This window comes from Rhineura floridana, chromosome 6 (assembly GCF_030035675.1).
Source record: "Rhineura floridana isolate rRhiFlo1 chromosome 6, rRhiFlo1.hap2, whole genome shotgun sequence".
In the NCBI taxonomy this organism is placed as follows: Eukaryota; Metazoa; Chordata; class Lepidosauria; order Squamata; family Rhineuridae; genus Rhineura; species Rhineura floridana.
The window spans coordinates 59,804,290-59,831,930 of NC_084485.1; the positions used below are offsets into that span (position 1 = coordinate 59,804,290).

At 41.3% G+C, this 27,641-nt stretch overlaps 2 protein-coding genes across 2 annotated transcripts; one reads left to right on the plus strand and one right to left on the minus strand.

The window, feature by feature from the left end:
* Nucleotides 1–9,608, minus strand: ATP5PB (ATP synthase peripheral stalk-membrane subunit b). Its single transcript, XM_061632029.1, has 7 exons — nt 9,492–9,608; nt 9,359–9,401; nt 7,273–7,418; nt 5,828–5,991; nt 2,542–2,667; nt 1,465–1,644; nt 1–138 (listed from the first exon to the last, which is right to left on the minus strand). The coding sequence occupies exons 1-7, from the start codon at nt 9,520–9,522 to the stop codon at nt 67–69; spliced, it is 762 nt and encodes a 253-aa protein (XP_061488013.1). The 5' UTR covers nt 9,523–9,608; the 3' UTR covers nt 1–66.
* Nucleotides 9,609–10,770: 1,162 nt separating this feature from the next.
* WDR77 (WD repeat domain 77) lies at nt 10,771–24,918 on the plus strand. The gene is made up of 10 exons (XM_061632031.1): nt 10,771–11,009; nt 12,954–13,139; nt 13,944–14,085; nt 14,166–14,215; nt 15,922–15,992; nt 16,250–16,304; nt 18,062–18,133; nt 18,225–18,333; nt 19,661–19,729; nt 22,786–24,918. Exons 1-10 carry the CDS (start codon nt 10,853–10,855, stop codon nt 22,946–22,948), a joined length of 1,074 nt encoding a protein of 357 aa, XP_061488015.1. The 5' UTR covers nt 10,771–10,852; the 3' UTR covers nt 22,949–24,918.
* The last annotated feature ends 2,723 nt before the right edge of the window (nt 24,919–27,641 follow it).

The window sequence follows — 27,641 nt, forward strand, 5'->3', positions numbered from 1 at the left end:
AAAAGGTACATATATTTTAATTATGATTTGCAATCATATGGTTTAAGAGGTCATAAGTAATTGTGTTTAGACAGCCACTCGTGCAGACTTTGACAGCACCTTCAGGTCCAAGATACACTTAGCAATACTCTCCTTCTCCTGTAATACAAACACAAATGAATACTTTAAAAAGCTTTGGTGGAAGAAAAAATGTCAGAGGAAAAATTACATGAGCAATCAATTTTGAAGTCACATCACTTTGAAATTATGTCATGCATAAATGCAGTTTTCATAATTCAACATTTAGTAACTACTTCAGAATCAAGATCAAATCTCCAAAAGTATCACTTGTGAGACCTATGGCACCTACTTTGGCCAGATATAAGGTCACACAAAAAGGGGAAAACACAGCTATTGAAGAATGCCTTAGGGACCATGAAGATCAAGGGGACAAAGTCAGTCCAATCCCAGATGTTTGACATGATCTGGTTGTACACTCAATCCTTTTCTGTCCAAAAGCTCTTCCACTCCTATGATTCTAAGGAGTACAAGGCTCACCTGCACCACCTTACAGTTAATGAGGAACAAGATTTGCCCCTTTCCTATACAGATTTAGAGAATAGGCAGTCACTGAGATGTGTTTATTGTCTTCCATATAAGTGCCTGACTATTGTTCTGCTCTATTCCAACAGGTTCCTGAATCCTACACAAACTACATCATGATTACACAAGCTATGCTGAGCAACTCTCTTCTCACTCAAACTCTAATGGAGTAAAGCTATCTAAACCCATTAAAATGAACAAATTTTAACTCTCTGGATTGTGCTTCCATTTCAAAACATCTTGAACACCTACTAGTACAACACTAATTCTTTTCTTCATTACACTGACCTACAAGTTTTGTAATTTCGACTACTAAAAACATACATTGTAATTTAGGTATATTGTAAAACCTATTTCTCTGAATAATCACTTGATAAGAGTTTGTTTAGTTTGTTAAGTTCCCAGCTTCATGCTCGTAACATTAATACATGCAGAAAAGTAACAGTTCCACAACTAGCATCACCAAGCTCAAACATACAAAAACTGAGCTTAATTAGAAAAAAAACGATATCTCCATTATTAGGACAGCTGCTTTAGAGGTAAAATCCTTGTCTGCTCAGAGTATATAAATAATCTAACAAAGGAAACCTAGAGGTATGTAAAGGATATATAAAAGCAGGAGTGTAGAAGAAAAGTGATCCGAGACATCACTCCTGCAATCTCTTCCACTGAAAACTTTGGAAAATCAGATGTGCAGTATCTTAAACATTAATCCTAGTACCAAAGAGTGACACAAACCCTCCAATACATTAGGTGCAAACTTATTTTATACTGTGGAGGTACCTCCACAGTATAAAATAAGTTTGCAAGGGGAAGCCAAGTAGTTTTCCTAGTGGCAAAATGCCCTACACAAGTACCTATAAAGTAGCATACTCGAAGTACCTGTTGGGCTGTAATACTCTGCCTAACATTTCGCTCCACCCAGTTGATCATGTGATCTTGTTCCATACTCCGCTTGAGATCCTGTAATGCCACTTGATAATCTAGCCTCTTCTTCACTTCTCTGTATACAGTGAGCAGCCTTTCTCTATAGTTACTCTCCAGCAGCATAGCGACATTGTTCTAGAACAGAAAGAAATGAAATCACTTTTCCATTGTGGCACTCTGACTGTAGTATTTCTGCAATGCACTATATATAGATAAAATTATGTATTTCTTCTTTTTACATAAACAAAAGACCACAAGCGAAGACCAATTTGGGGGATATAGGTAAGAATTTCCCCCCCAAACAGATATCATTGACAAATTTAGACATTAACCACAATCTTTCTCAGTCTTTTGTTTGAAACATACCCCTTCATTCAATAATATGCAATATTTATTTTTACAGCACTTAAAAGAGCTAAGTTCTTGAAAAGAATTTTTTCCACAAGACCAACTATTACCGTAATAGGATCAAGTGGAATATACTAAGGCATGCCTTTAACACTATAATATGTTTTCCCCCAATAGCCTCCAGTTATGTATGGAGTCTGGTACCACTTCTATCTGAATCACCATGTAATTCCTCTTTAGATTAAAATGCAATTGATTGACACTATTCAAGATCCGTTTCCAAATAAATACTGGAAGGAAGTACATGTCCTAAATATTTTCCAGTTTTTTGTATTAATAATGTTTTCTAACAATCAAGCTCAAAACATAGATCATTTTGAATTATCCTTTAACCATCATACATGGACCATATTTGGAAACTGCTAAGGCACCTAAAAAATGCAGAATAAAGCATCCTGAACCTAGAGATACTGATTTGGGGTAGGGGAAAGTGGTGCATTACCATAAATTTTCAGCCAAATCCAATGGGTGGTTTGCACTTTACACAACCCTAGCGCAACTTCTATTATTATTATTATTTATACTCAGTGACAGCTAAACGCATGCAACAGTGCCAGCCCTCAAACTTCTTGTGCCAATGTTATGCTGGATCTCACCCACTGCCTAAATAATTTAATACTATACCCGCTTGGCATCAAAGAGATAGTGACGACCTTCAATCCTCCACTGCTCTTTCTTCTCAGTTTCTATACCCTTCTCAAGTTGGGTCATCATATCATTTTTCACAGCAGCTATTCCTGCAATTTTTTCCTGAAAGCAGAAACAAGGAAGTCTAATCTTGAGAGAAATCCAGTTTTGCAGAGTCACACCTATAGTCTTTTATCTCTCCCCATATCTTGTTACCACAGTGGAAGATGCCACAGTATAATTATCACATTAACGAAACCTTAGCAATTAGCAGCATTCAAGGTAATTTGACACCAGACAGACACTTTCAAACACAGTACACCTTCTTCACTACCTGCATAGAAAAAAAAATAGTACATTGGGCAGAGATGTCTCAGTATCTTCCAACATGATTTTCTTATTCCATTTCAGTTAATATAACATATATCACATCGAATTCCAGGTTTGGACAGTAGTCCTAACAGAACGAAAACCCAATTTCTAATGGAATTAGAACATAAAAACTTAAGAACTAATTTGGGAAAGGTTCTCTCTTATGTTGAACAGTATACACATTTTTTAAAAAATGACATTCTTCCTGGACGTCATGAGACTGACATCATTATTAATGTTATCATCATCATCATCGCTCATCAGAGATGAGGCTACAGGCTAAGGGAAGAATGTAGAATTGCACTAAAAGATTACTACTATGTTATGATAAGGTTACAATCCTATGCACAGTGAGAGCAAACCACAATGAAGTCAACGAGGCTTAGTTCTCAGCCAAGAGGCACAGGATTGCATTGTTAATCCACTAACCAATTGGCAGAAGGATGGGATGATGCTGAATTGGGAGCTACTCATAAGTAGATTCACTAATAGTCAAAAGAAACCTTGCAGTTTAAGAACGTACCTATAGCCAACAGATATTTCTATTAAACTTTAAAAAGCAGGGAAATTGGGCAGCTATAGTGAATGCACTATAGCTATAGTGAATGCACCGGGGAGCAGGAGGGCATGGTAAATTGAAAACATAGAGCACCCCCAGAATTTTGCACACCTAGAATATTTCACCTCCCACTGTTTTATCTTGTGCAAACTGAGACACTCCTCATGTCCATTGGAAACTATTCTACACAATAGGCAGTGCCATTATTCCACAATTGTTTCTGGAGTTTTTTAGTGTTGCTGTACTTCACATATTCATGGGAACAGAAGCAACAGAAAATGATTTACTACAGGAAACTTCACTAAACTTGCAAAGTAAATCAAACATATTTAAAGTTACTATCTGAACAATATCAATGTTGTTGCTTCCTCCCTGCTAAAACAAGGTCAGCATAGCACAAATCTTTTTTCTGTTATTTGTGCTGATTGCAGGTGTTGCCACCACTCACCATATGCTCAGAGGCACATGATACGAAATGTGAAAGACCAACCCAAACTGTGTTTGCATTTTGACAAATTTGTAGGGCAGTACAATATCTCAGAGAGGAAGTCAGGTCTTCTGCTCTCCTGGTGCATTCACTATAGCTGCCCAATTTTTCTGCTTCTTAAAGTTGGATAGAAATATTTGTTGGCTATAGGAACATTCTTAAACCACAAGGTCTTTTGCCTATTAGTGAATGTCTCTGCTTTTTAATCTTGGAGATAAGAATTGGGATCCTGTGCATGTTTGCTGAGAATGAATTTATCATTTGCGTGCTTATTGAGTTCAGTGGGATCTACTCCCCTGCAATCATGCTTAGGATAGGTGAAACTGACCACAGGGGATGGGGAGGGGAGGAGGAGGAAGCACAGGGCAAGGGGAGGAAGAGGGAGAGGAGGAAAGGGATGGGAGCAGGCAGGAGGGGGAGGGGAGGGGGAGGGCAGGTTTGATCATTTGTATGTTTATGAAGTTCAGTGGGATTTACTCCCGTACAATCATGCTTAGGATAGGTAAAACTGACCATGGAGGGAGGGAAGGAGGGAGGGCTGGAGTGGGCAGGGGAAGAGGAAAGGGGAGGGGAGGAAGAAGGGAGGAGGAAGGGAGAGGGGAAGGAAGGCAAAGGGAGGTCTGATCATTTGCATGGTTATGGTGTTCCATGGGAATTACTCCTGTGCAGTCATGCTTAAGATAGGTAAAACTGACCGGGGGGGGAGGAGGAGGGGACTGGAAGGGGAGGAGGAGGGGAGAAGATTGGGTGGGTGGGCACTGGGTAGAGGGGAAGCCCCTTTCCTTTCCAAAAGGAAAACATTGTGAACAGTATCATTGTTTTTCAGTGTTTCCCCTACCTTTTTATTCTACAGCAGGCACATGTAGCCTCCCACCCAAATTTAAACCAAAGCTGTCACTGGCCACATCCACACCAGACCCTTATTCCACTTTGGACAGTCATGGCTTCTCCCAAAGAATCCTGGGAAGTGTAATTAGTGAAGGGTGCTGAGAGTTGCTAGGAGATGCCCTGTTCCTCTCATAGCACTTCAATCAGAAAAGCTGACTGTTAAACCACTCTGACCACTGGAGCTCTGTCAGGGGAATAGGAGTCTCGTCTCGGCACCTTTCACAAACTACACTTCCCAGGATTCTTTACGGAAAGCCATGACTGTCTCACGTGAAATCAAAGTCTGGTGTGGATGTGGCCCCCTGATTAGCCAAGCCAAGCAGCTGTGAGTCTGGCTTTTAGAACACCTACAGTTGGTTCTTACTGAGCATGCCCGGGCTCATCATACACTCCAATGCTAATTTTCTTAAATTAAAAATTGGCCAGACTTTTTTTAACTTTTAAACTGTAGAAGGTGAAGGTTGGAGCATGGGGCAAAGTCAGTAATAGGATTACAGGTACTCTGTGAACATGGCTGATTTTTAAGTAATTTCAACAAATTATGAGAACTCCGACAGAAAAAAGTCCAACAGGGGTCTGGTTCCCCCCCCCCTTTCTACACTTTGAACTCTTTATTCTCTCTGACTGTTTTGTGTATCGCCATGAAAATTTAGAGGATTGTTAAGCAAGCATTTCTGAGTTCAGGACTATAAGTTCTGTAAGCTTTTGTTCTGAAATGAGTTTATGGGAAGCATCAGAACGGCATGGGGGTATTTTCAATTTAACATTGCAGAATGCGAAAAATCCATGCTGGCTACAGTATACAGCCACTCCTGTGGCTGTATAATTACACTATTTGCAAGGACAAAAGATATGGCACACATTTTGACCAATAACCTCCTTTAGGAGCTTTATATAGTATGTTATATTATACCATTCTTTTTATTACCTTTGACATATGGACATTGTTATATGTAGCAATAAAGGTGTTACCTTACCTCAGTGAGTTTGTCAGCAAAAGCTGCTACATCTGCACCATATTTCTTAATTCCATATATGATAATTCCCACAATGCATATTCCAGCTATTGTTTCATGGTTAACTATGTAAATTTCCTTTGAGAGAAGGTAGAGCAGAAGCCCAGTCCCAAACATATAGGGGCCTAAAAACAAACCAACAAATAATACCATGACATGGAGATATTTAGTATCATGAAAATTGGCCTTAACACTGAATATTCTACCCTTACTACACATGTGATGTCAGGGGAAGAGAACTCAGTTGCCTTTGAATTGTGTCACTCAAGCATGGGACAAGAAACAGAAGCCACAACCAAATTATCAGAAGTGCCACAAAAGAACGTAAGAGCAGCCTGCTCAATCAGACCAATGGCCCATCTAGTCCAGCAGCCTGTTCTCAAAGCGGCCAACCAGATGCCTATGGGAAGCCTGCAAGCAGAACCTGAGCTCAAGAGCACTCTTACCTCCCGAATTTCCCAGCAACTGGTATTCAGAAGCATACTGTCTCCAACCATGGAGGCAGAGCATAGCTATCATGGCTAGTAGCCATTGATAGCATTACTCTATGAATATGTCTAACTGTCTTTTAAAACCATCTAAGTTGGCAGCCATCAATGCCTCCTGTGGGACCGGATTCTGTAGTTTAACTATACGCTGTGTTAAGGCGTACTTTGTCTGTGCTGAAATCTACCAACATTCAGCTTCATTGTGTGGCCCATGACTTGTGATATGATTAAAAAGGGAGAAAGGCTTCTCTATCCACTTCCTCCATGCCATCTATAACTTTATACACTTCTATCAAGTCACCTCTTACTTGCCTTTTCTCTCAACTAAAACGCCCCAAATGCTGCAACCTTTCTTCATAGCGAAGTGTCCTCCTTGAAATCACAAGTGCCATTTGTCCTCTCAAAATTGGATTACAATCCAACTAGTGAATTTTTGTGAAGCTTGAATTATTATCCTTTTAACACACACTCTTTTTTTAGAGAAAGATAAGACAAGGAAAAAGAGAGAAACTATACTATATGTACTGCAGTGCCTTCTAGAATGTCATTCATATTTTGTTGCCACCACTGTTCTAATCAGAGATAAAGTTCATTGTTCAAAATAAACACCTTTATGCAACATTCATCACAAAAGGAATGATAAACACAGTGTTACTTGAAATTGGAAATGCAATACAAATCTATATACATATCTATTCTGGGTATTTCTCCTTACGTTGGCTGTAACAGTTGCTATCAGCACAACATACTTCAGAAGATCATGCAAACCCCACACATTAGCAGAAACATCATCTTTGTTAAGTGTCCTGAGAACTCCAGATGAAAAATCTGATATAAATACATTAAATAAAGACTTTTTAATATGTTTCTTATTAAGAACTGCTTTTGCTAAGAGCTTAATGACATAGACATTCTAACCTGTAACTCCTGTCTTGGGATATAAGAACTGGAAAAATTCTTCAGGGATTATTCCATGGCGGACTTTTCCTCCCGTCTCTGGAAGAGGTGGAACAGGAGCCAAGTGCTGCTGGCTTGAGTGAAGTGGTCTTGATACTTGCACTATCCTACAATAAAGAAAATCATTCCATTATGCCAAATCCTTGTCCCCAAAAGTTGCAATCATGGTTCAATAAAATAATTAGCTTGAGGATATTTAGAAACATATCTGTTTATTTGAAGGTTTTCTATCCTACTTTACTTCCAATAAGGGAGCTCTATGCTCTTACAAATAAATCAATCCAATATGAAACAGGAAGATTATAATAACAGCATCAGCAAACCGAACAGATTATCAGTTGAGCTTTCCCCCCCAAATCCCTCTTTAAAGATTCAGGTCTTCATCAGGCATCAGTATCACAAGTGAAAGTGTGCAAAAGCTGTAGTACTTGGAGAAGGCTACAGGATCTCCAAGATCATACAGCCCACAGATCTTTGTCCATAAGAATTAAAAACACGTGCCTATTATCTTCATTCTTTCATGTTAAGACAAGCGTAACTTGAGGTAATGGCAGACCAAAATTTCCGGGAGAGCAAAATTGATCACAGAGAGACTGGAAGAGTTAAACTAGAAAAACAAAGACTGACAGATAATAACACCAAAACGAATCACTTTCAACATGGAAAACCATGTGGGCTTATCCAATGTGCCTCAACAAGATGATTCTATGAAGGTTTTGTCCCTCAGTATTCCAATACAGAGAAACTTGAAGGAAAGTAACACACTGAATCACAACGTCCTGTAAAAACTATCTTCAGTTTAGAAAGTGTTTGCTATGCTACAAAAGTGAGCTGCAACGTGACAAGATTACATTAAAGGAGCCTTATGGAACCTTAAACATTAACAAATATATTACAGTATAATCTTTTGTGGACTTCACACACATTAAGTGTTGAGCTGTACGTGTGGGGGGGATTTGCAAAAAGTTAAGTCGGAGGGAAATGAAATGCAGAAAAATACCATTAATGATAATTACATATTTAGTAGTATCAATTAAGAAAACAGTTTGATGACACAGACATCCTGGCACTGGTGAGCCAGTTAACACAAACTAGCAGTCTTGTACTTAGTGATACGCAATTAGGTCCAGTTTTATTAATTAAAAGCAAGTCTTTTGAAAGGACTCTGGTCAACGTATTTTAGAATGGTCTACTTGTTCACTCTGTGAACACTTGCCCTGACCTGCCAAAAAAAACATTCAGCACTCACTTCTATCTTAGGTTTGGTGTACCAATAATATCATGCTGCTGAAGGTATCAATTTAAAATTAAATATCGTTGGACAATAATTATGTTCCTATTATAGGCAAATACATTATAGTTGTAACCAATAACACTGAGTTTTACCTTTTCACTTTTGTGGTCTGGATGCCTGTTCCTAATTACAGCCTGTGAATACACTGATCTATGACCATGCATGCACATGTATCACTACTGTCTCTTGCAAAATCCTAACAGAAACACAAAATGGCACTTCTTTATTCCCTGCACTTCCTTGTGAAAAGTAGTACAGTAGTTTCTTTTCCTTCCTATTTTTTTCTTCTCCATTTTCCATTTTTTTTGCAGGAGACAGGTAGAGCAGATTTTCTGCAAAAGCTTAGCTATTATTGAAACCACATCAAGGAATAACAGCATTATCTTACAGCACAACCCAAACCCAAGATCCACTGGAACAAGAGTCTGGATTTGGCATATCTTGGTTTTTCCTGTTTGTCCCCAAAATGAGGCATCCTAGGGCAGGGGCAAGAAGAGACTTACACCTGTTCCAAACCCTATTCAATTCAGTCATGTGACCTAGGATCTAATCTTAAAATAGGAATGGGGTAACTTGCACCAGTGTAAGTTACACCAGCATTCTACACTTAAGACTGCTCGGTTAGTTAGAACAATTAGCTACCCTACTTCATTTCCGTCCTTGAACAAAGGAACAGAGAACACCAGTTATTCGCACACTCTTTCCTGCTTCAGCCCCAACAAGGGTCGAGGATCCTTTCACGCCTGTACTCACCCCACGGATAGAGAGGGCGCCAAGCTCTTGAGGCCAGCCGGAGCTGCAGAAGGCAAGAACAGCTTGTCACAGCACAGCCAAAAACCAACCAGTTCATACACCACCACCCCACGTCATACAGTCCTCCACTTACCCAGCGCACGCAAGGCCAAACGAGACAGCATCGCGTCTTGACCAGCGCTGCCCGTCCCGTCCCGTCCCTGTGACCCTCCAGGTGGCAACCCCAAGATGGCAGCCTCCTTAAAGAAAGTCTCGCGAGAGCACCTCCTTCGCCGTGGTTTTCCGAACCTGAGACTTGTGAAGCGTCCAATGGTATGAATGTCACCATGGAGACAGGCGGAGAGCCACGCGAGAACAAAGGCAGAAGATAAACATAGAGCTAATATAAGGAGAGTGATACACATTTTAAATTTCTGATGTTGAATTGAAGTGATACCTCGAATGGTAATAACGTCCTATGGAGTCTGAAGGGAAGGGGCGTCGCTCTACACATACGGAGTCTATTTTCATATTCGCCCTGAAATGCGGTATTGGCTGTATTTGAAGGGCAGTTATAGAATTCCACTCGCTTGTAGGACAGAAGTGACAACTTCTGTCGGAAACCATGTAAAATCCAGATTTTTGATTGTCCATCACAGTCAGATCACACACACAGGCAAATATGGGACTTCATCTTTCGAATTCAAAGCTTATTTCGAGTGCAGAATGTGACTTTGAAAAGTTTTTATTACAAATTTGTGCTAGAGTTTGTCGGACTGAGACCTGGTGGACCAGGATTCAAATATTCACTCAGACATGAAGCTCACTGGGGGATCTTGGGTCAGTCACGCTCTCTCAGCCTAGTCTCCCTCACAGGGTTGCTGTGAGCATAAAATGGGGAGGAAGAGAACCATGTACGCCACCTTGTGCTTCTTGGAGGAAAAGTGGGATGTGAATGTAATAAATAAAAATACAGGTCAAATAGGGTTTTGCCTGAAAGGGAGTCATTATGAACATACTTCAGGATACAGCTGAGAGTGTGGCTTAAACCAGCTTTGCACTATAGTATACTAACTGTTATTGTCCCTACAATAGAGTAGGGAAAGTTTGAAAGAGACTGATTAGTGACTACATTGTAATGGAGTCATTGCTGTCATTCCCACAGTGCAGAGTAGGAGAAAGTGGAGTGCTGGAGCAGAGTCTTTTACAACAGCCCTGCAGAGTTGTTAGGAACATCTCGTACACCATACTCTTTTTAAACAGAGTTAAATGTTAATTAAGTTCAATCTCAGAATGTTGTTCTTCACTTTTTCTCTCTTTATGGGTTTTTATGGGCTAATTCTATGGAAATATCGCGAGATACGTAAGTTTCCGATATGAATTCATATTCCCGAAGAAGAGAAAAAGAAAAAAAGGGGAGGGGGGAACGAAGCTTTGGAAGTTCTCGCGAGAAGAGGGGTGGCAAGAGCTGTTGGGGGCGGAACAGGGTGTCTTGGGAGCACGTGGGCAAGCTCTATGTTTGTTCGACCGTCTCGCGCCTGTGCGGCCATGGAAGAAGCGAAGCCGAGTCCTGCTCAGCCGGTCGACGGAGAAGCCGGGTCCGAGTGGAGCATCCCGCCCAACGCGCCCGCCTGCATGGAGCGGCACCTGGATGGGGCCCACTACCGGGCAGGTACCTGCCGCGAACTCCCCTTCTTCCCGTAGCATGAACTGGGGGAGGGGGGTCCCGAGCACGCGCCTTGCGGCGTCTGACCCTGGATGCCTCGAGGCCACCTGAACCCAACTGGGCTGCGTGCTGTCTTTGCGCCCGCCTCGTTGCCATGTCATACGGTGCGTTTATACCCATATTGTTGATTTGCTCGGTGCATCGCCGGTGGAATTCACGTGCATCTTCCTGGCTGGTGGACATCCCACGGTGAACTCTCTTTGTCAACCCGAGTGCTCTCGTGTCGTCTTCATGGCCCTCCTCCCGCCGTTATATTCTGTTGTGCATTGTAATTGATTTTAAAACACACAGAGTGAAAAAAGCTGCGTGTCTTAAACGCTCTTACTGGGGAGTAAGCTCTATTGAATTTAGTGGGACTTAGTTTTGAGCATTAAGCGTTTGTTTGTCTTTAAGGGAATTCTGAAAGGGTTGTCTTAGGGGGGCTTCTCCCTCGTTGCAGCCTGCTGCAGTTGTGTGCCAAAGCGCTAACTTTTAGCGTTTCACTTCGAAAATGGAACGAGCTGAAGTTTCAGCTGTCTGGTATGGGAAACATGGCTCTTTTCTCTATATGTCGGTGTAAAAGTTGGTTGTAGCTATTCTGCCCATGTTCAGAAAACTTTTTCTTTATGCGGATTGAACTCTCATTGACAAAGTTCGGGAGCTTAGCAAGGTGAGCTTCATCCGGATAGCTGTCTGTTGTTTTCCCGTGCGCTGATCTTCAGTGACAAGTTAGCAAATTGGCACATCATCCTATCACGCTAAATCTGTTCTAGTTGCTGCCCTCAAAAACGGTAGTAAATTCAGTTATAGTTATAGTGATTTTTTAAAAATTGGTTTTATTTATAAACTCATGCACAGACAAAAAACACCATAAAAACAAATCGTTGAAAAAAGAAAAATATATAAATGCTATCACCAGCCACTTAACTTGTGGTTCTGGGACTTAATACAATAAATGTACTCTTTAAATTGAATAATCTTATTTACAAAATTCATAACATGCTCCATTTTCTTTTTAAGTCACAAGGCAACTGGGAGGCAGGTGAAGGACCATATGCACAACAAAAGTCAACAATTAAATTGTAGGGATAAATTGAAGAAAGTGACTATTTTCAGAACCTTATTTTGTTCTTATTTTTCTTGTTTCTATATTTTCTATATTCTACATTTTCAAGGTTGCTGAGGACGGGGGATAATGTGTATCTTCCTGATTTGTATATAAAATAAAGGCATGCCATCCTAGATTTAAAATCCCTTGATTTATGTCTGTATTTTTTTCAGCCGCTACAATTTCCCATTCATTCCATTACCATAGTGCTATATTTAATTCTTCCAGAGATTTCCATTTTTGTGCTATTCATAGGTGCTGTTAAAAAAATGTAAGCAGCTCAGTGGACTGAATATCTAAATTAGAACCTTCAAACAAAGATAGTAGCATTAACTGAGGTATAAAGTTAATGGTTTTTTTCAAAATCAGAGAAATTTTCTGTTGCACCTTTTCCCAGAAAGTGACAACCATTGGACAGTTAAAATCATTTTGTTAAAGAAACAGAACATTATTTGCCTTCGTATCGCTTAAGCTGCTTGCAAAGTGGCTTTCTTTCTGGATGTAGTCTAGAGGAACACATTTTATTATCAAGACATTGTTCCATAATAATCTGGATTCTAGAATGGTCCCTGAGTGGAACTTGACCTTAAATTGTGTTTGTCCATGCCTGTCTTTCCAGTCTGTTGTAAATTGTGAGTCCTCTGCAAATCAGCTTTGTTTTTTAGGAGTCTTGAATAGCACCTAGCTCAGTTTCAGCATTAAATAAATTTTCAGTAGTAGTAAACTTTGTGCTAAGTTTAGGTGATCCATATACTGCAAATATATTGTTGTAACTTAACTCAGTTTAATTTAATATTTTCCAGATGGTTCTCTGCTTCTGGGAGCTTCTAGTTTGAGTGGACGTTGCTGGGTGGGTTCGATTTGGGTATTCAAGGATCCATCAAAAGCTCCCAATGAAGGCTTTTGCTCTGCAGGAGTTCAAACTGAAGCAGGAATAGCAGATCTGAAATGGGTTGCAGATAAAGGCATCTTGGTAGCTTCAGATTCAGGTGAGCACTGAAAAAGTGTTTTTCCTGAAACCTCTTAACGGTGTATAGATAATGTCCAGGATTCCATAATACGGAGTTACACATGGATGAGGCTTTGCTTTCTTTCTCCCTGAAGCAGTTCTTAACCTCAAAGAGGCAAGCTTCTTTTGAAACCAAAAAGTGGCTTGTCTCTTTACAGCAGCCTTCTCCAATCTGATGCCTTCTAGCTGTTTCGGACTGCAACTCTCAACATGGTGAAGTGGTAGGCAGCTTACAAGAATACTAAAGAACATTCACCTGGAAATCCAGGATTTTTTTACTTTTGCAGCAATGAAATTATTTGGCATGAGATCTTTGAAAAGATGAAAGCCTGGAACAAACATTTGCAGGACAAAATGCAAACTGCTATAAAATGTATGGCCGTAAGGTCTTGTGAATGATGAAGGCTGTTTCTGGTGCCTCCTAAGCTAATTAAAGGAAGAGAGACATTTTTTTCCCAATTCCACCCTGCCAGTCCCCTGAAAATATGCTCCAAAAGGCTGGGGGACTCTGCAGAACAGCGTGGGTGGTATTGAGTGGCTGAGCAAGGATGGAAAACTGTCAAAATTGCCTCTTGTCTTTCATGAGTGGACATTTCTGTTCATGGAAGGATACATTTTTTACTTCCACACAGTGACATTTTAAAAGACCTGCTTTGGGTAAAATATAGTTGGGATGATATCTTGTTTCTGATCTAGACAAAAGCTCTTTTGATTTACCAAGAGTCCAACTCTTTGTGTTGGGTTTTCACATGAATGTTTGCTGAATTTGTTCCCCTCTTGCTAGGTGCTCTGGAATTTTGGGAGCTGGATGAGAATGAGACTCTGATTGTAAACAAATTCTGTAAGTACGAGCATGACGACATTGTGACAACAGTGAGTGTCCTTGCCAACAACACACAGGCCATCAGTGGCAGCAAAGACTACAGGTGACCCCTTTATGGTGCTGTTTTTCTGCTTTCTTTAAAAGTATCAATTCTTCTTAACCTGATCTGGATTTTATGTCTAGTGTGAAGATCTGGGACATCCCTCAACAAACAGTGCTCAACACCCACAGAGGTGAGTGCTAAACTTGATCTATTTCCTTATTTTTTTTACTTTATCTTGCCCTTTCTCCCAGGCAGATCAGAGTGGCAAATACTGTCCCTCAATGTTATCCCCATGAGAGCTCTGTTAGAGGTGTTAGGCTGTGAGTGGGTGGCCTAAGGCAATACAGTGAGCTTCATGGCTGAGCAAGAGAGATCATTTGGAATCTCTTCACTCTGCCTGCAACACCATACTGGCTTATCTGTTTTTCATTGTTTAATTTTGCATTGTGTCTGAGCTTGAACTTTGACAGTTCTGGTTATGATAGAAGCAGTATTAGCAGAACTTTGGTAAATGATCACTGCCAGGCTTCTGCTCAAGCCACAGTCTTTATTGCATTTATGTTTTATTATTTATTAAACATTGTCCCCTGCACATCTCCTCTCTGGGGTAAAGATGAAGACTATATCTCCCCAAACTGTGCTGTGATGTGCCAGGCATGATCTATTTGTGCACCCATTCACTCAGTGTGGAGGGGCCAGCCGAGCAGCTGTTAAAGGAAACACTGTGGCTTTTGTGTGTCTCAGCCATGTTGAATGTTCTATCCATTCTGGTTCAAGAGGCAAAAGGCAATGTGGAGCTTTTATAGATATTGCTTCTATTCTGAGCTGTCAGTGTGCAAAGTTTATCACAGAAGCACTGAATGCTAAATGAAAGCAAAATGGCAGGAGGGGGAAAGGATGTAAGTGACAAAGTTCCTATCTTATCTGATTAAAGACACATTGGTTATTACAAACAAGTTTTCAGTGGCTAGCATTTGATCAAATAAAATGGTAGGTCTTTGCTTCCTGTTGTGTAGGATGACTTAATGTTGTTAGTCCTTGATCTCCATGGAATCAGTCACCATTATAACAATGCTCAAAGAGGAGTTCTTTAACATTTCTTGGTTGTTATGGTTTGTTAGAGTGGTTCAAATGGGTTACAGATATTTGCATCCCCAAAGCTTAAATCCCAGGTAATGCAAGAAAAGTCAAAATGATCTCTCCAGAGATTGTATTCCTGCAACTACAATAACCAGATGATTCCAAATTTGCCCCTTAATTGACCCACTCTACTGGAATATATCTGATCTAGGATTTCATAGTAAATTTTGCAAAAACAACTAAACAACCACTGCCCCATTGTTAGAACTGGCTTTGCATTTCAGTCCTACCCACCAGCAGTTTCCATAAGGTTTATTATTCCAAGTTAGGCTGCTGACCTCTTGGCCCTAATTATTTTGAGGGCTTTTGAGATGTGTCTTTGAGAGCCAACTGATGATAATTGTGACTCTTTGTTTTATGCGCTAGTCATCAATCCTGTGCAATTTTTTCTTTCTTCAAGCAAAATTGCTGGTTTTAACGTGCTACCTATGGGTGAAAAGCTTCCTTTTCTATTGTTATATTTATTCCTCCAAGGAGCTTAAGGTGGCATACCTGTTTCTCCTCCATTTTATCCTGTCAACAGCCTTGTGAGATAGGTTAGGTTGATAGGCAGTGGCTGGCCCAAGGTCACGCAGCGAGCTTTATGGACAAGGGGGGATTTGAACCCTGATCTCCCAGGCCATAGTCCAACACTAACCTCTTTGCCTCACTGCATCCAGTGCATCATCTACTCACGGTGCATCCAGCCTTGAATCACCAACTAGACAAGCCCATATTAATGAGGTATATTGTGTGCTTTTGTTTAATTCTGACCAGCTCATTCCAGTCAAGTGACGTGTGTGGCCTCCTGCCCTGGAAAAGACACAGTGTTTCTATCCTGTGCAGAGGTAAAGCCAACTTTTAGTTTTTGAATATTTGTAGATTCAGTTTTAGTCTATATGTTCTAAAGGCAAAGTTATTTGGATATCTTTGATACTGCCAGTGTAAGTACAAAGTTAATTGTATCACAGTTTTGGGAAGGGAGGAACCTGGCAAAACTGGAAAATTTCCTTTTTACGGTTGCAATGGTGGTTCATAATTGCCTGTTGTGATGACAGTTTTGCTTTTAAGACTTATTTTATCTTGTTTAACTTTTTTTTTAAAGGACAACAGGATTTTACTCTGGGATACCAGATCCCCAAAACCAGCAACTCGGATTGGTATGTTTTTAAGGCCAGATTATGTCTTTGCATTTCCTGTGGTTTAGATTGAATAAACTTTTTTCTGAGTTATTGTCACCCAGCAAAAATTCCACTGCCCCTTAATAACATTAAAGAGTTAAGTGTGAATTAAAGAATATTTTAGTAATAATAATTTAAAAAATAAGTGTGACATCTGTTCCATTTCCAACTGGAGCTCTCACGTCTTCAGTGTGAATATCAGACAGGAATATGGCTGTTCCCAACAGAATGTCATTTTTAAAAAATCATACATTCTGCAAACCTGCAGCTCAACCAGGTCCTGTTCAAGCGTAATGTTCCTGAACTCCAGTTGATGGTAAAGAATGTTCTGAGAGTTTGCACACTCCTTTCATGCACAAGTTCTACCCTCTCTTTCATAGTTTCCTTTAACCCAGGCTTAGTGTTGGTTTGTCCAGGTTGGAACTAGCTATAGTGAAGACTAAGCCCAAAATAATGGTTTGCAAACTTACTTCAAATCAAGGTTTGAGACATTCATGCTTACTTTTAAACTATCATTTCTGACAGTGCAGACATAATGCTAGACAACAGTTCAGGCAGTGGTTGCAGGGGACTGCATGCAAAAGGGGAGGTGGGAATACTTGAGCTTGCTGCATGTTCCAGTCCAGTCAAGGATGCTGTTTGCAATAGACCCCGGTGGTTTCCCAGCTCCTTTAAAAGCCACCTAACTTTTCACTGCTTATCACTGTAGCTTGCAGCAAAGTGACCTTACTTGAATCCCTGAGCCCGTGGGCAAATCCAGTTCCACAGCTCAAATTCTGTATCTTAAACAAGGTAGCATATATTAAAGAGATACACACACAGTTCAGAAGTGTTTTAACAAATAAAGTATCCTATGGTATAAGATCCAAGGCATTAAAGTTTGGGGAAAATACTTGAATAGTAATTGATTTGAAGAAGCAGGTGTCTAGTCCAGTCTAGTAGTTAAGTCAGTTAGCTCCAGAAAACCTTAAGTAACGCCAGCCCAACACAAGGAACTTCTCTCTAGCACCTTCCTTTCCTGCAATTTTGGCCATGTGAAAGTTAAAAAATCAACAGATTTGAAGACTTATCAGTAAGGTTATCTAAAATTTATCAGAGAAAGAAAAAGTGGGGTTTCACAACAAAATGGTGTCTGGGTCTGGAGAGAGCCTTCAGAAACTCCCTTCTCAGGCATCAGGCTGCCCAGAGTAAGCCGAATTGGTGGTCACCATCTGCTGGTATAGGAATGGGCTTGTGCCTTCATTCCAGTGGCTCGTCCTTTGGTCTCCTTTTTTCAGCCTTTCCATTCCATTATCTCTGCCACTGTGTTTTCAGTGTTTTTTCTTTCAAATGTTAGCATTCCATGGTTACTTGGCCTGCTCAATCTTTATTGGGCTGTTTTTAGGTGGATCCACCCTGTAGGGCTTTTTTTTCTGTAGTTGGCTTTTTGTTTGTTTGTTTGTTTGCTACTTCTGCAGATCTCAGGGTTCCCTCAAGTCTGCCAATACCTCCCTTTTGTGTGTGGCTGTCAATTTGGAGAATGAATCTGAAGTCCAATCACTTTGATTTATATATAACTAGATGGATGAAATTTTAGATAGGATAACTTCTCAGACTTAAGGATATTTCAAAATTCCATAAATAGCAAGCTGCAGGAATGGGGTAGGGTTTCTTTTCTCTTTTTTAATCATTAACCTACAGTTGGTTAGTTACTCTAGGGAGCTTTGAAATTGACGAGAGCTTTTTCTTCCATCCAGTCTGCAGTGCCTTTAGTAACCTTCCTACCTCACTGGTGTGGCATCCACATCGAACTGACACTTTTGTATTGGGTAAGGAGTATTACTTAATTCTTGTTATCTAAACATTGTAAGGAAAGGCTCTTAACTCTCTAATAACACTGCTCTCCATTACTATTTCAAGGTGACGAAAATGGGACAGTTGTCCTGGTGGACACAAAGAACACAGACTCAGCCCTCAGCTCATCTGTGCACTCGCGAAGTATCACAGGGTTTGCTTTCTCTCCACATAGGTATGATCCACCATTTAAATTGAAGTTTACCTGTATGCATTTCTGGATACATGTTGGTATTCAAGGGGGGTGGAAATGAATATTGTTTCTGATTGATAGCTCTGTAAAATCCTGAAATGCTTATTAAAATCAAGAACTTGTTCTCTTCCATCAGAAAGTTCAATAACTCTAATACTGACTGGGAGGCTCTCATTCCTCAACAGGGTATAACTAGGTATAACTTTTAAAGGTATCTAGATGCTTTGGTTCTCTACTGGAGATACCTAAATTATTTGCCAAACTACACAGAAACATCATTTGGCACACTTTTCAACTTCAATATTGTTGGGGCTGGTGAGAGTATTTCTGTGTTTTGGGAAGAATATTGGCAAGGATCAAAGTGGTGAAAAATGAATACTGGTTGGCAGAGTGGGCAGGGGACTGGATGTGAGCAAGGCAACAAGGAAGGCTGGGAAAGGTACTGTATATCATAGAAACTGCATTGCAAAATCTTTGTGAAAGGCCTCTTTGAGTTTTCAAACACTTTCAGACTTGCTCCTGAAATTATGTGGGACAGAAGCTTGTTGGCTCTTCCAGATTGTGTGCATTCACATATTGCACTTCAAATGGTTGGGTTTTTTTTCTTTGTCACAAGAAACAAAAGTTTGTTTGTTTTTTGAAGTTAATTTATAAACTTTAATTTTAGCAAAATCCAGTGGTGGTCTTTACCCACTCCAGCTTGGCTTTTATCAATACACCTTTGAGTAGTCCTTTACTTTCAGTTTTAAGCAATGGTAGTTGATGTAGATGGCCTTTTTCCTCCTGCTCTGCCACCCAGAAGACTACTGTTCCTTAAAACTGCTCCTCTTTTTCTCAGTTGCTGCTTTTTATGTCTGGAATTGAATAGCTCTGTAGTGTTACTTCTCAAAGCCATCACAAAGCTCTCCTGTGAATTTTTCATTTAATCCCTTGCTCCTTTCTGCAACTGGAGGCTCTCTGCATGTTTCCCTTCCTTACATTCTTCCTTCTTTTAAAATTTAGGTTTGTGTACTCTTTGAACTGATTCGTCTCTTTTGTTTATGCTTTTCTGTAAAAGCCTATACCAGTAGTGGCCAATATGGTTCAACTAGATACTGTGGACTGTGATTCCTATCATCCCTCGCCATTGGTCATGACCTGGCTGAGGCTCATGGAAATTGAAGTCCAACAACGTCTGGAGAGCATAACCTTGATTTAAAAAAAAAAATCGGTCAGAGCGAAATACCATTTTCCTAGCGCATGTATTTTTGTGTGCCCTCCTAGCTAAAACAACCACACATGTAAACATAAGCTTTTCTTTCTCCTTTAGCTCACCCTTATTGGCTTCCATTAGTGAAGACTGTTCAGTAGTTGTTCTGAACTCCAGTTTTGCAGAAGTGTGAGTATAAAACAATCCCATCAGTGCCCCCCCCGCCGCTTCCTTCAATGCCCCTTCCATCCTTCTCCTGAGCTCTGTTAGGGCTTCAGTGAACTGGCCACCATCTTTCAACATACCTGGTATAAAAGTGGCATATGCTTAGGCAAATCCAAAATGACATCATAAATCGGTTCTTAGTCCATCACAAATTTCCAGTTAACAATATGTGTGTCGAGGTCAGTACAGGGAGAAATAGACCTCCTTTGTACCAAAGACCATCAAAGTTGCCGTCACATCACAGCCTCCGTCAAGGGCAGATCTAGGCTTGGTGAATCATGCTCACCCCATCCCTTGCTTATCCTGTGGATAATGACAGCTTGGATTATGGATAAGGAGTTGAAGGAAACAAGGGCTTTACTCAACCTTGCCTTGCAGTTTTGTCATTCAGGTTAGTAATGTCGTGTAAAGTTGGAGTGTGGGGTGGACCTAGTTAGCTGGACACAGGTTAGAGCAGCAGTAACTGCCTACCAAGTGGCAATAAAGGCAGAAAAGAAGAGGTTCTTTGCTGCCTCTATTGCGTCCGCAGAGTGCTGTCCCAGGAGGTTGTTCCAAGTGGTCCGAAGCCTGGTCGGTCCAGTTGCTCAGGAACCCTTGGAACAGTCTAAGGCCTCCTGTGACAAATTAGCAAAGCACTTTGCCGACAAAATCGAACATTTACGGAGCTCAATTCCGTACGCCGTGGACACAGTAAATGAAACAGAGTTGGCCAGTTGCAATCCGGTCAAATGGGATCGGTTTCGACCTCTTCCTTCTGAGGATGTGGACAAGGTGCTCTCGACTGTGAAGCCTACCACCTGTCTAACTGATCCTTGCCCATCGTGGCTCCTTGTGAGCTGCAAAGAGAAATTGGGCGAGGGGATTAAGGCGGTGGTCAATGCATCCTTGGAGGAGGGTGTAATGCCATTAGCACTCAAGGAGGCAATTGTAAAGCCCATCTTAAAGAAGTCCTCCTTGGATCCCCAAGTTTTGAATAACTTTCGCCCAATTTCGAACCTACCATTCCTGGGCAAGATCATTGAGCGAGTGGTGGCTAATCAGTTGTCGACACACTTGGATGAAACGGATTATTTGGATCCATACCAATCGGGTTTCAGGACTGGACATGGAACTGAAACAGCATTGGTCGCTCTAGTTGATGATATGAGGAGGGCATTAGATAGGGGAGAATTCACCTTTCTTGTCCTCCTCGATCTCTCAGCGGCTTTTGATACTGTCGACCACAGTATCCTTTTACATCACCTGGAGGAATCGGGAATAGGAGGCACTGTACTACGGTGGTTCCATTCCTTTCTTTCCGACAGGCATCAACAGGTAGCATTGGGGGAGGAGGTTTCAGACCCTTGGCCTCTCAATTGTGGTGTGCCACAGGGCTCTATCCTCTCTCCCATGCTATTTAATATCTATATGAAGCCGCTGGGGGCAATCATCAGGAGATTTGGGCTGCAGTGTCACCAATATGCGGATGACACTCAGCTCTATCTCTCGTTTAAATCTTCACCAGAGTCTGCTGTGGAGACCATGTCCAAGTGCCTGGAATCCGTGAGTGGATGGATGGGAAGGAACAGGCTGAAGTTGAATCCTGATAAGACTGAGGTGCTACTCGTGGGAGACAAGGGAACGCTGGGAGATGTTGACCTGGTGTTCGACGGGGTGAAATTGCCCCTGAAGGACCAGGTCCGCAGCCTTGGGGTTGTTCTTGATTCCAAGCTGTCCATGGAGGCTCAGATTTCGGCAGTGAGCCGGGCAGCTTGGTATCAATTACACCTCATTCGTAGACTGCAGCCCTACCTTCCTGCTCATCAGCTCCCACTGGTGGTACATGCCCTGGTCACCTCTCGGTTGGATTACTGTAATGCGCTGTACGTGGGGTTACCCTTGAAAACGGTCCGGAAATTACAACTTATACAAAATGCTGCGGCTCGACTACTTACAAACTGTCGCCACCGGGAACACATCACCCCAGTGTTGTTCGACCTACACTGGCTCCCAGTTATTTTCCGGGCCCAATTCAAGGTGTTGGTATTAACCTTTAAATCCCTATACGGTCTCAGCCCAGTTTATCTGATGGAGCGCCTCCAGCGCCACCAACCATGCCGCCCAACAAGATCAGCCATACAGGACCTTCTCTCAATCCCGCCAACTAAAACAGCTAGGTTGGCGGGGACAAGAGAGAGGGCATTTTCAGTGGCGGCCCCCACTCTCTGGAACTCCCTCCCGTATGACCTTCAACATGCCCCTTCCCTGAATGTATTCCGCCAAGCTTTGAAGACCTGGCTCTTCAGACAGGCCTTTGGGACTTACGGGGAGGGTTAAATTTTTACGACCAATAGCCTACTACTCTGTACTGGAACTGTTTTATTGTTTTATTGTTATATTGTATTTTATGATGTATTTTATTATGATGTAATGTATTGTTAAATTGTACGTCGCCTAGAGTGGCCATTGGCCAGATAGGCGACCCACAAATTAAATTATTATTAAATTATTATTTAACAAAGCAACAAGAGGATTAGGCAAGGATTCTCTCCATCATGCTGCCTTGCAAATTCTCTTCTACCATAGGCGCTGGGGACTACATCCAGGAAGGTGGTCTGTCATTGCTCTCCTTATAGATTGACTTTCCTCTTATAAGCCATCAAGAGATGGAAACCAAGAATTGGCACTTGCAATAATGTCATTTTAGAAAAAAACCTTGTTCATTTGGCCATCAGCCTATAGATAAATGTTCAGGGGTGGGGAACTTGTGACCCTCTAGATGATGCTGAACTCCCATCATTCCTGACCATTGGCTCTGCTGGCTGGGGCTGATGGGACCTTGAATCCAGTAACACCAGTGGTCAACCTGTTAGAGCAATTATTTTTTAAGTCTAATTTTGCTATGCATAGGATTTGAGTCCAGTTACTTTTCCATTTCCAGTAATTTGCAGGTAACTGTCATTTGGGAAGGTGTGTTTGTTATTTGGGACTAGAGCAGTGTGTGTCTTGTGTAAGACCATAATGTTTTATACTTTTCCCAGTTTTAGAAATCGGTCCCATCGAGATTTTGTGAAAGGTATATCGTGGTCACCATTGACCAAAGGCTCACTGACGACTGTTGGATGGGACCATCAAGTTCTACATCACACAGTGCCAACACAGAATAACCATCCTTCTGGAAAAAACAACAACATAACGGCATAGATCTGTGTGTTCCTTTTTGGTTCCTTCTCCCTGGAATAGCATCTTTTTCTTACTCTTTTTGTTTGAGTCCTGGGGATGAATGTGGCTTGTGCAGCCAGGAAAAAAGGTCCTGTAGCAATTTCATGCTATATGAGCGCAGCTCCTTTCATCCACTTGTTGCAGCCAATGAGATTCTTTGGGCACCAGAAGTTTTATTGGTGGTTACAGAACAATACAAATAATAGAGAATTCGGTTCATTTTGTTTTACTTCTGATATACTTTTTAGAACCTCCAAAGTTGTAGAGAAGTGTGTGTGTAGTTTTGTTTTTTAAATGGGGAATTAACAAAATCTTGTGGCAATTTCTGGGCTTCTTTGGCAGCCTTGAATTGGGGTTATAGTTATGACTTAAGAGACTGGGCCTCTGTGATTGATTCAGCTCAAAAGAGTTGTGCTGAACTTGCTAATGCCAGTCCCTGGCTTGGTCTCATCTGTGATCAAGGCACTCCTGAGGTCAAAACTGACCCACCTTAAGGGTGCAATGCATTGTGGTTTGGAATAGCTTATCATCTGGGATGGTGGTTCATAGGAACAGACATAAAAGCATGCTCCATGCATACCCAGAGAATGTGCTTCAGACAAGTTAGGTTTTGTAGTACATACTAGGCATCGTGGTGGTGCTGGAGTTTTGATTTTTTTTTCCTGATCAGGCAAGCATCTGCTATGTTGCAGAAGACACCATCTTCATTAGTGCTGCTTTTTATTCCTTGGATATCTCTGTCGTGAAATACTAAATGCACCTCTCCATGTACCGAAGACTTGCTTCTTGAACAGCAATTCTCTCTCTCTTCTTCCCCCCCCCCGGGCCTGACATTTTAATAGACTTTTGCAACTGTAAGAAGTTGCAAAAGCAATTTGTGATATAGCATGAGTACCTACAGAAGGAATAAAGACCAAAGGCTTCCTGGAATCAAGGAAGTCACTCTCTGGATCCTTGGCCAGCCATGTAGCGTTGCCTGTCTAAGTCTGCTTCTGTACTTTAGGTGAGGCCAGGTCAGGAAGCTGCATTCTCATTTTCATCGATTTTATAACTGATTGGAAGCTTCTTTTTTCATTCTGCTTTTTATTTTCTGGTCTGTGGGCGTGCTAATATGAAGGAGAAAATGATATTGGTCAGTTCTATGAAGGGAAAAAGCTACAGTTTGCTATTATATTGCCTTATGGTCCTTATGAGAGTCCCTTGACTCTATATATGACTTGAGTGTTCCCTCTGCACTTCCTCTCCCCAGTCCCTACATCTGAGATCAGGAGAGTTTGGACTAGCACAGTTTTTAGGTTGTGTATTTTGAAACGGGAACAAGAAAGCACTTGTCTATTGTAAAACATTGGTTTTGAATCTGATTTGATCCATTTAGGCTACAGAACACATCCGGAGAAATGTGTACAGGATTGGGATGGGGTGGATATTGCACTGCTGTATGGTCCTTGGACACTACAGGACTACTTGTACAAGTGAGACAATGTGAGTTTTGTACTGCTTGCCCTCTCGGGTTGCATGAGGTAGAGTAAAGCAGAGAGCTGATAAGAAGCCACTTGTTACTCAGAAATGGAAACTGACAACTTTGGTGTTTGCAGATCTCCCCATTTAGCTGCTATGTGATATCCCAACTGTTGTTGTGTGTCCACTGCCAATTTCCAGACCAGAAGGCTAATCTGTTGTATATTTTCTTTTGTTCACTGTATTTACACCCAACTTCCATTGTGGAATACATGAGGTAGAGTGGGCACGTGCAGTTTTGTAATGGGGTGTTGGTAGAAGAACTGTTGGAGGGGTTCTTTCTTTTGTGATCTTCTAGAACAAAGGAAGACAAACGTGCTTATTTGATATTGGCAACAAGCACTACTCCAGGACCATTGTGACATATGAATGAATGGAGATGACCGCACACAAAAGAGAAGGCAGTTTTAAATAAATCCCTTTTCATTTTTAAATGAGCTGATTCTTGGTTTTATTTGACAGTGTCTGTATTATGCTTCTTGCTTTGAATCCTTTATAAATGAAACCTTTTGCATGCTTGCAGTGATTTTCCAAGTTGTCAGTCACTCACCTGTATGCAACTTGCCATTACTGAACACCAGTAATTAGGAGTTGCAGTTTCAGAAGCACGTGGCTGCAGTTCAACCAGAGTGGCCTGGAGGGGAAATGATGCCCATTTGTTTCAGTTGCCTCTTGTTGACCTGGACCATTGCCAGGTCAGCCAGTGTTTTCTCAGGTAACCTTGAAACAGTCTTGTCGTCTCGAAGGCAAGTGTGGTGTTCTATGTCTGTTCCTCATTGCCTTATGACCCTGTAGCACTATCTTGTCACTCAGGTTGACCAAACCTGAATCGCAAAGGATACATTAAAAACCTCACCAGATCTGAAAGCTGATCTATTTGGGCAAACTGGGCACTGTCCCAACATCAGTCTGCCTTCAACCAGCCCATATCTGCCTGCCTCCTTACTTAAAACAGTCAGGGTGATAGTGGCACTGGCTTGAACTTTCTTCTTAGCCTCTGGAACTCAGAAGGGAGGAAGTTGGGTATAAAGCTAGAATTACTTGATTCCACCTATTGTTGGCTCTGGTTGCACCTCCTCTTGGCCTCACTGTCTTCTGCCATACCATACCTAATGGATACCTGCCACGACTGACCCCAACTGGTATATTTTGAAAAATGTTTGATGCATTCACAAGATGATTCACATCTTGCACTAATGCTCTTCTGTGAGTTTTGACATGATTATGTCAACATAAATGACCGTGAATTACCCCATAATGTCTTCCAAATGTGTGGTGGTCTTTGGGCTCTGTCATATTCTAAATGGAAGTTTCTGTAATGTTTTCATGGGAAATAAATAAATAATATTTTCCAAATTTTCTGGAGGACCTTGTGAGGAAAAACGTTTACCAAATATTTTTTTAAAAAAAATCTTCTAATTGAGGGGATCAATAGACTTAAACATTTGTAATTTCAGATTAAATCTTGTCTTACATTCCATTCTCTTTCAACCACTTCCTCCACCTTTAATTCTGGTGCTTTTTCAGACATTAACCGGGCCACAACTCCAGTCTGTTGGCTTACGATTACATAGCTAAGAGCGAAATTGCATGTTACATTACTCTCCCTTTTTTTGTTGTTATGTGCCTTCAAGTTGATTATGACTTACGGCAATCCTATGAATCGGTGACCTCCAATAGCATTTATCGTGAATCACCCTGTTCAGATCTTGTAAGTTCAGGTCTGTGGCTTCCTTTATGTAGTCAATCCATCTCTTGTTTGGTCTTCCTCTTTTTCTACTCCCTTCTGTTTTCCCCAGCATTATTGTCTTTTCTAGTGAATTATGTCTTCTCATTATGTGTCCAAAGTATGATAACCTCAGTTTCAGTGCTTAAATTTGCCATTTTCATTAAAAAATAAAAAAGCACAGTCCCAATCCACGTTGTGCTCCCCCAGTGTGGAGAGGGCAGTTTTCAGGAGGAACTTCATGCAAGCCTCCGAGTACACCAAGAGCATGTTCAAGACTGGGACCCCCCCAACTTGCTTTTTCTTCAAAATAAAAGATCAGTTTAAGCAAGCTTTTTTAAAAAATGTGAATAGTGCAACATATAGCTTGGCCCAGTGTGCGATGTGGGTGTTCCACCCGTTCCTCACTCTCAATTTTCCCTTTTAAAAAGAAGGGGAGGAGACACATCATGCACATTTGAGCCTCCATATACTATCAATGTCACTTCAATGTATATGGAGGGGTTGTACCTAGTCAAAAAACAAGGTGTGCCTGCCTTATTTATTTTATTTCATTTATAACCCAGTTTTCTTTCATCAAGGAGCCCAAGGCAGCATACATGTGGCTCCCAGATAATCTCCCACCCACGCACTGACCAGACCCAGGCCTGCTTCGCTTCAGCAAGGTGGTGGCCTCGTGTGCCTTCACACCATGTCCTAGGACTGCCTAGTAAGTGCTTGGAGCTCAGCCCTAATGAAGTAGCTTTATACACATTTTCTATACTGGGTTTTTCTCTGTGCCACAAGGGGGAGATGTTGCTTATTTCTTACTTGGGTCTAAACGCTCAAAGGTTTTTCGTTGCTAAATGTAGGATTAGGCGTTAAATATAAACTAAAAGGTTTAATGAAGTGCCTTTTGTGGTGACATGAGCATTTATCTTGCATTGTCTCTTCCATTGTCCTGGTGAAGGCTGGCAAAGAAACTACAAAGTGTTTTGTGGTACTAAAGACTGCTAGATCTGATGAAATAGAGTGGTCCACAAAAGCTTATGCCACAACAAATCTGTAAGTCTTTGAGGCAGAGGAAGCCAGCCTAGTGCCCTCCAGATATTGTTGGACTGCAATGCCCAACAGCTCCGGCTAGCATGGCCAATGGTCAGGGATGATGGGAGCTGTAGTCCAAAATATGTGGAGGGCACTGGATTGGGTGACCCTCTTTTAAGATGTCACAAGAATCTTTCTTGCAACAAGAGTAATATGCCCCTCCGCCTGCAAATACAGAAACTGTATACAGTAGTGAAGTGTCTTGGAAGGCTGTGAGCTAGTTGATAGAATAAGCTTGGGCAGTCACACTAGAAAGCTCACCCCTTGGTAGAAGATGCCTAACCTTTCAGCTGCACCCTTATTTGAATTGCTGGTAAGTAGCATAATTGGTAGTTTGTAACCTGCCTA

Bases quoted from the DNA above. Each gene is read 5' to 3' on its own strand.
- ATP5PB (XM_061632029.1), bottom strand. From the start codon at position 9,522: ATGCTGTCTCGTTTGGCCTTGCGTGCGCTGG. The intron at 9,402-9,491 runs GTAAGTGGAGGA...TGCCTTCTGCAG, and splicing joins TTTGGCCTTGCGTGCGCTGG to CTCCGGCTGGCCTCAAGAGC. The intron at 1,645-2,541 runs GTATAGTATTAA...TTTCTGTTCTAG, and splicing joins ATCTCTTTGATGCCAAGCGG to AACAATGTCGCTATGCTGCT.
- WDR77 (XM_061632031.1), top strand. From the start codon at position 10,853: ATGTTTGTTCGACCGTCTCGCGCCTGTGCGGCCATGGAAGAAGCGAAG. The intron at 14,216-15,921 runs GTGAGTGCTAAA...AATTCTGACCAG, and splicing joins AGTGCTCAACACCCACAGAG to CTCATTCCAGTCAAGTGACG. The intron at 18,134-18,224 runs GTAAGGAGTATT...TACTATTTCAAG, and splicing joins AACTGACACTTTTGTATTGG to GTGACGAAAATGGGACAGTT.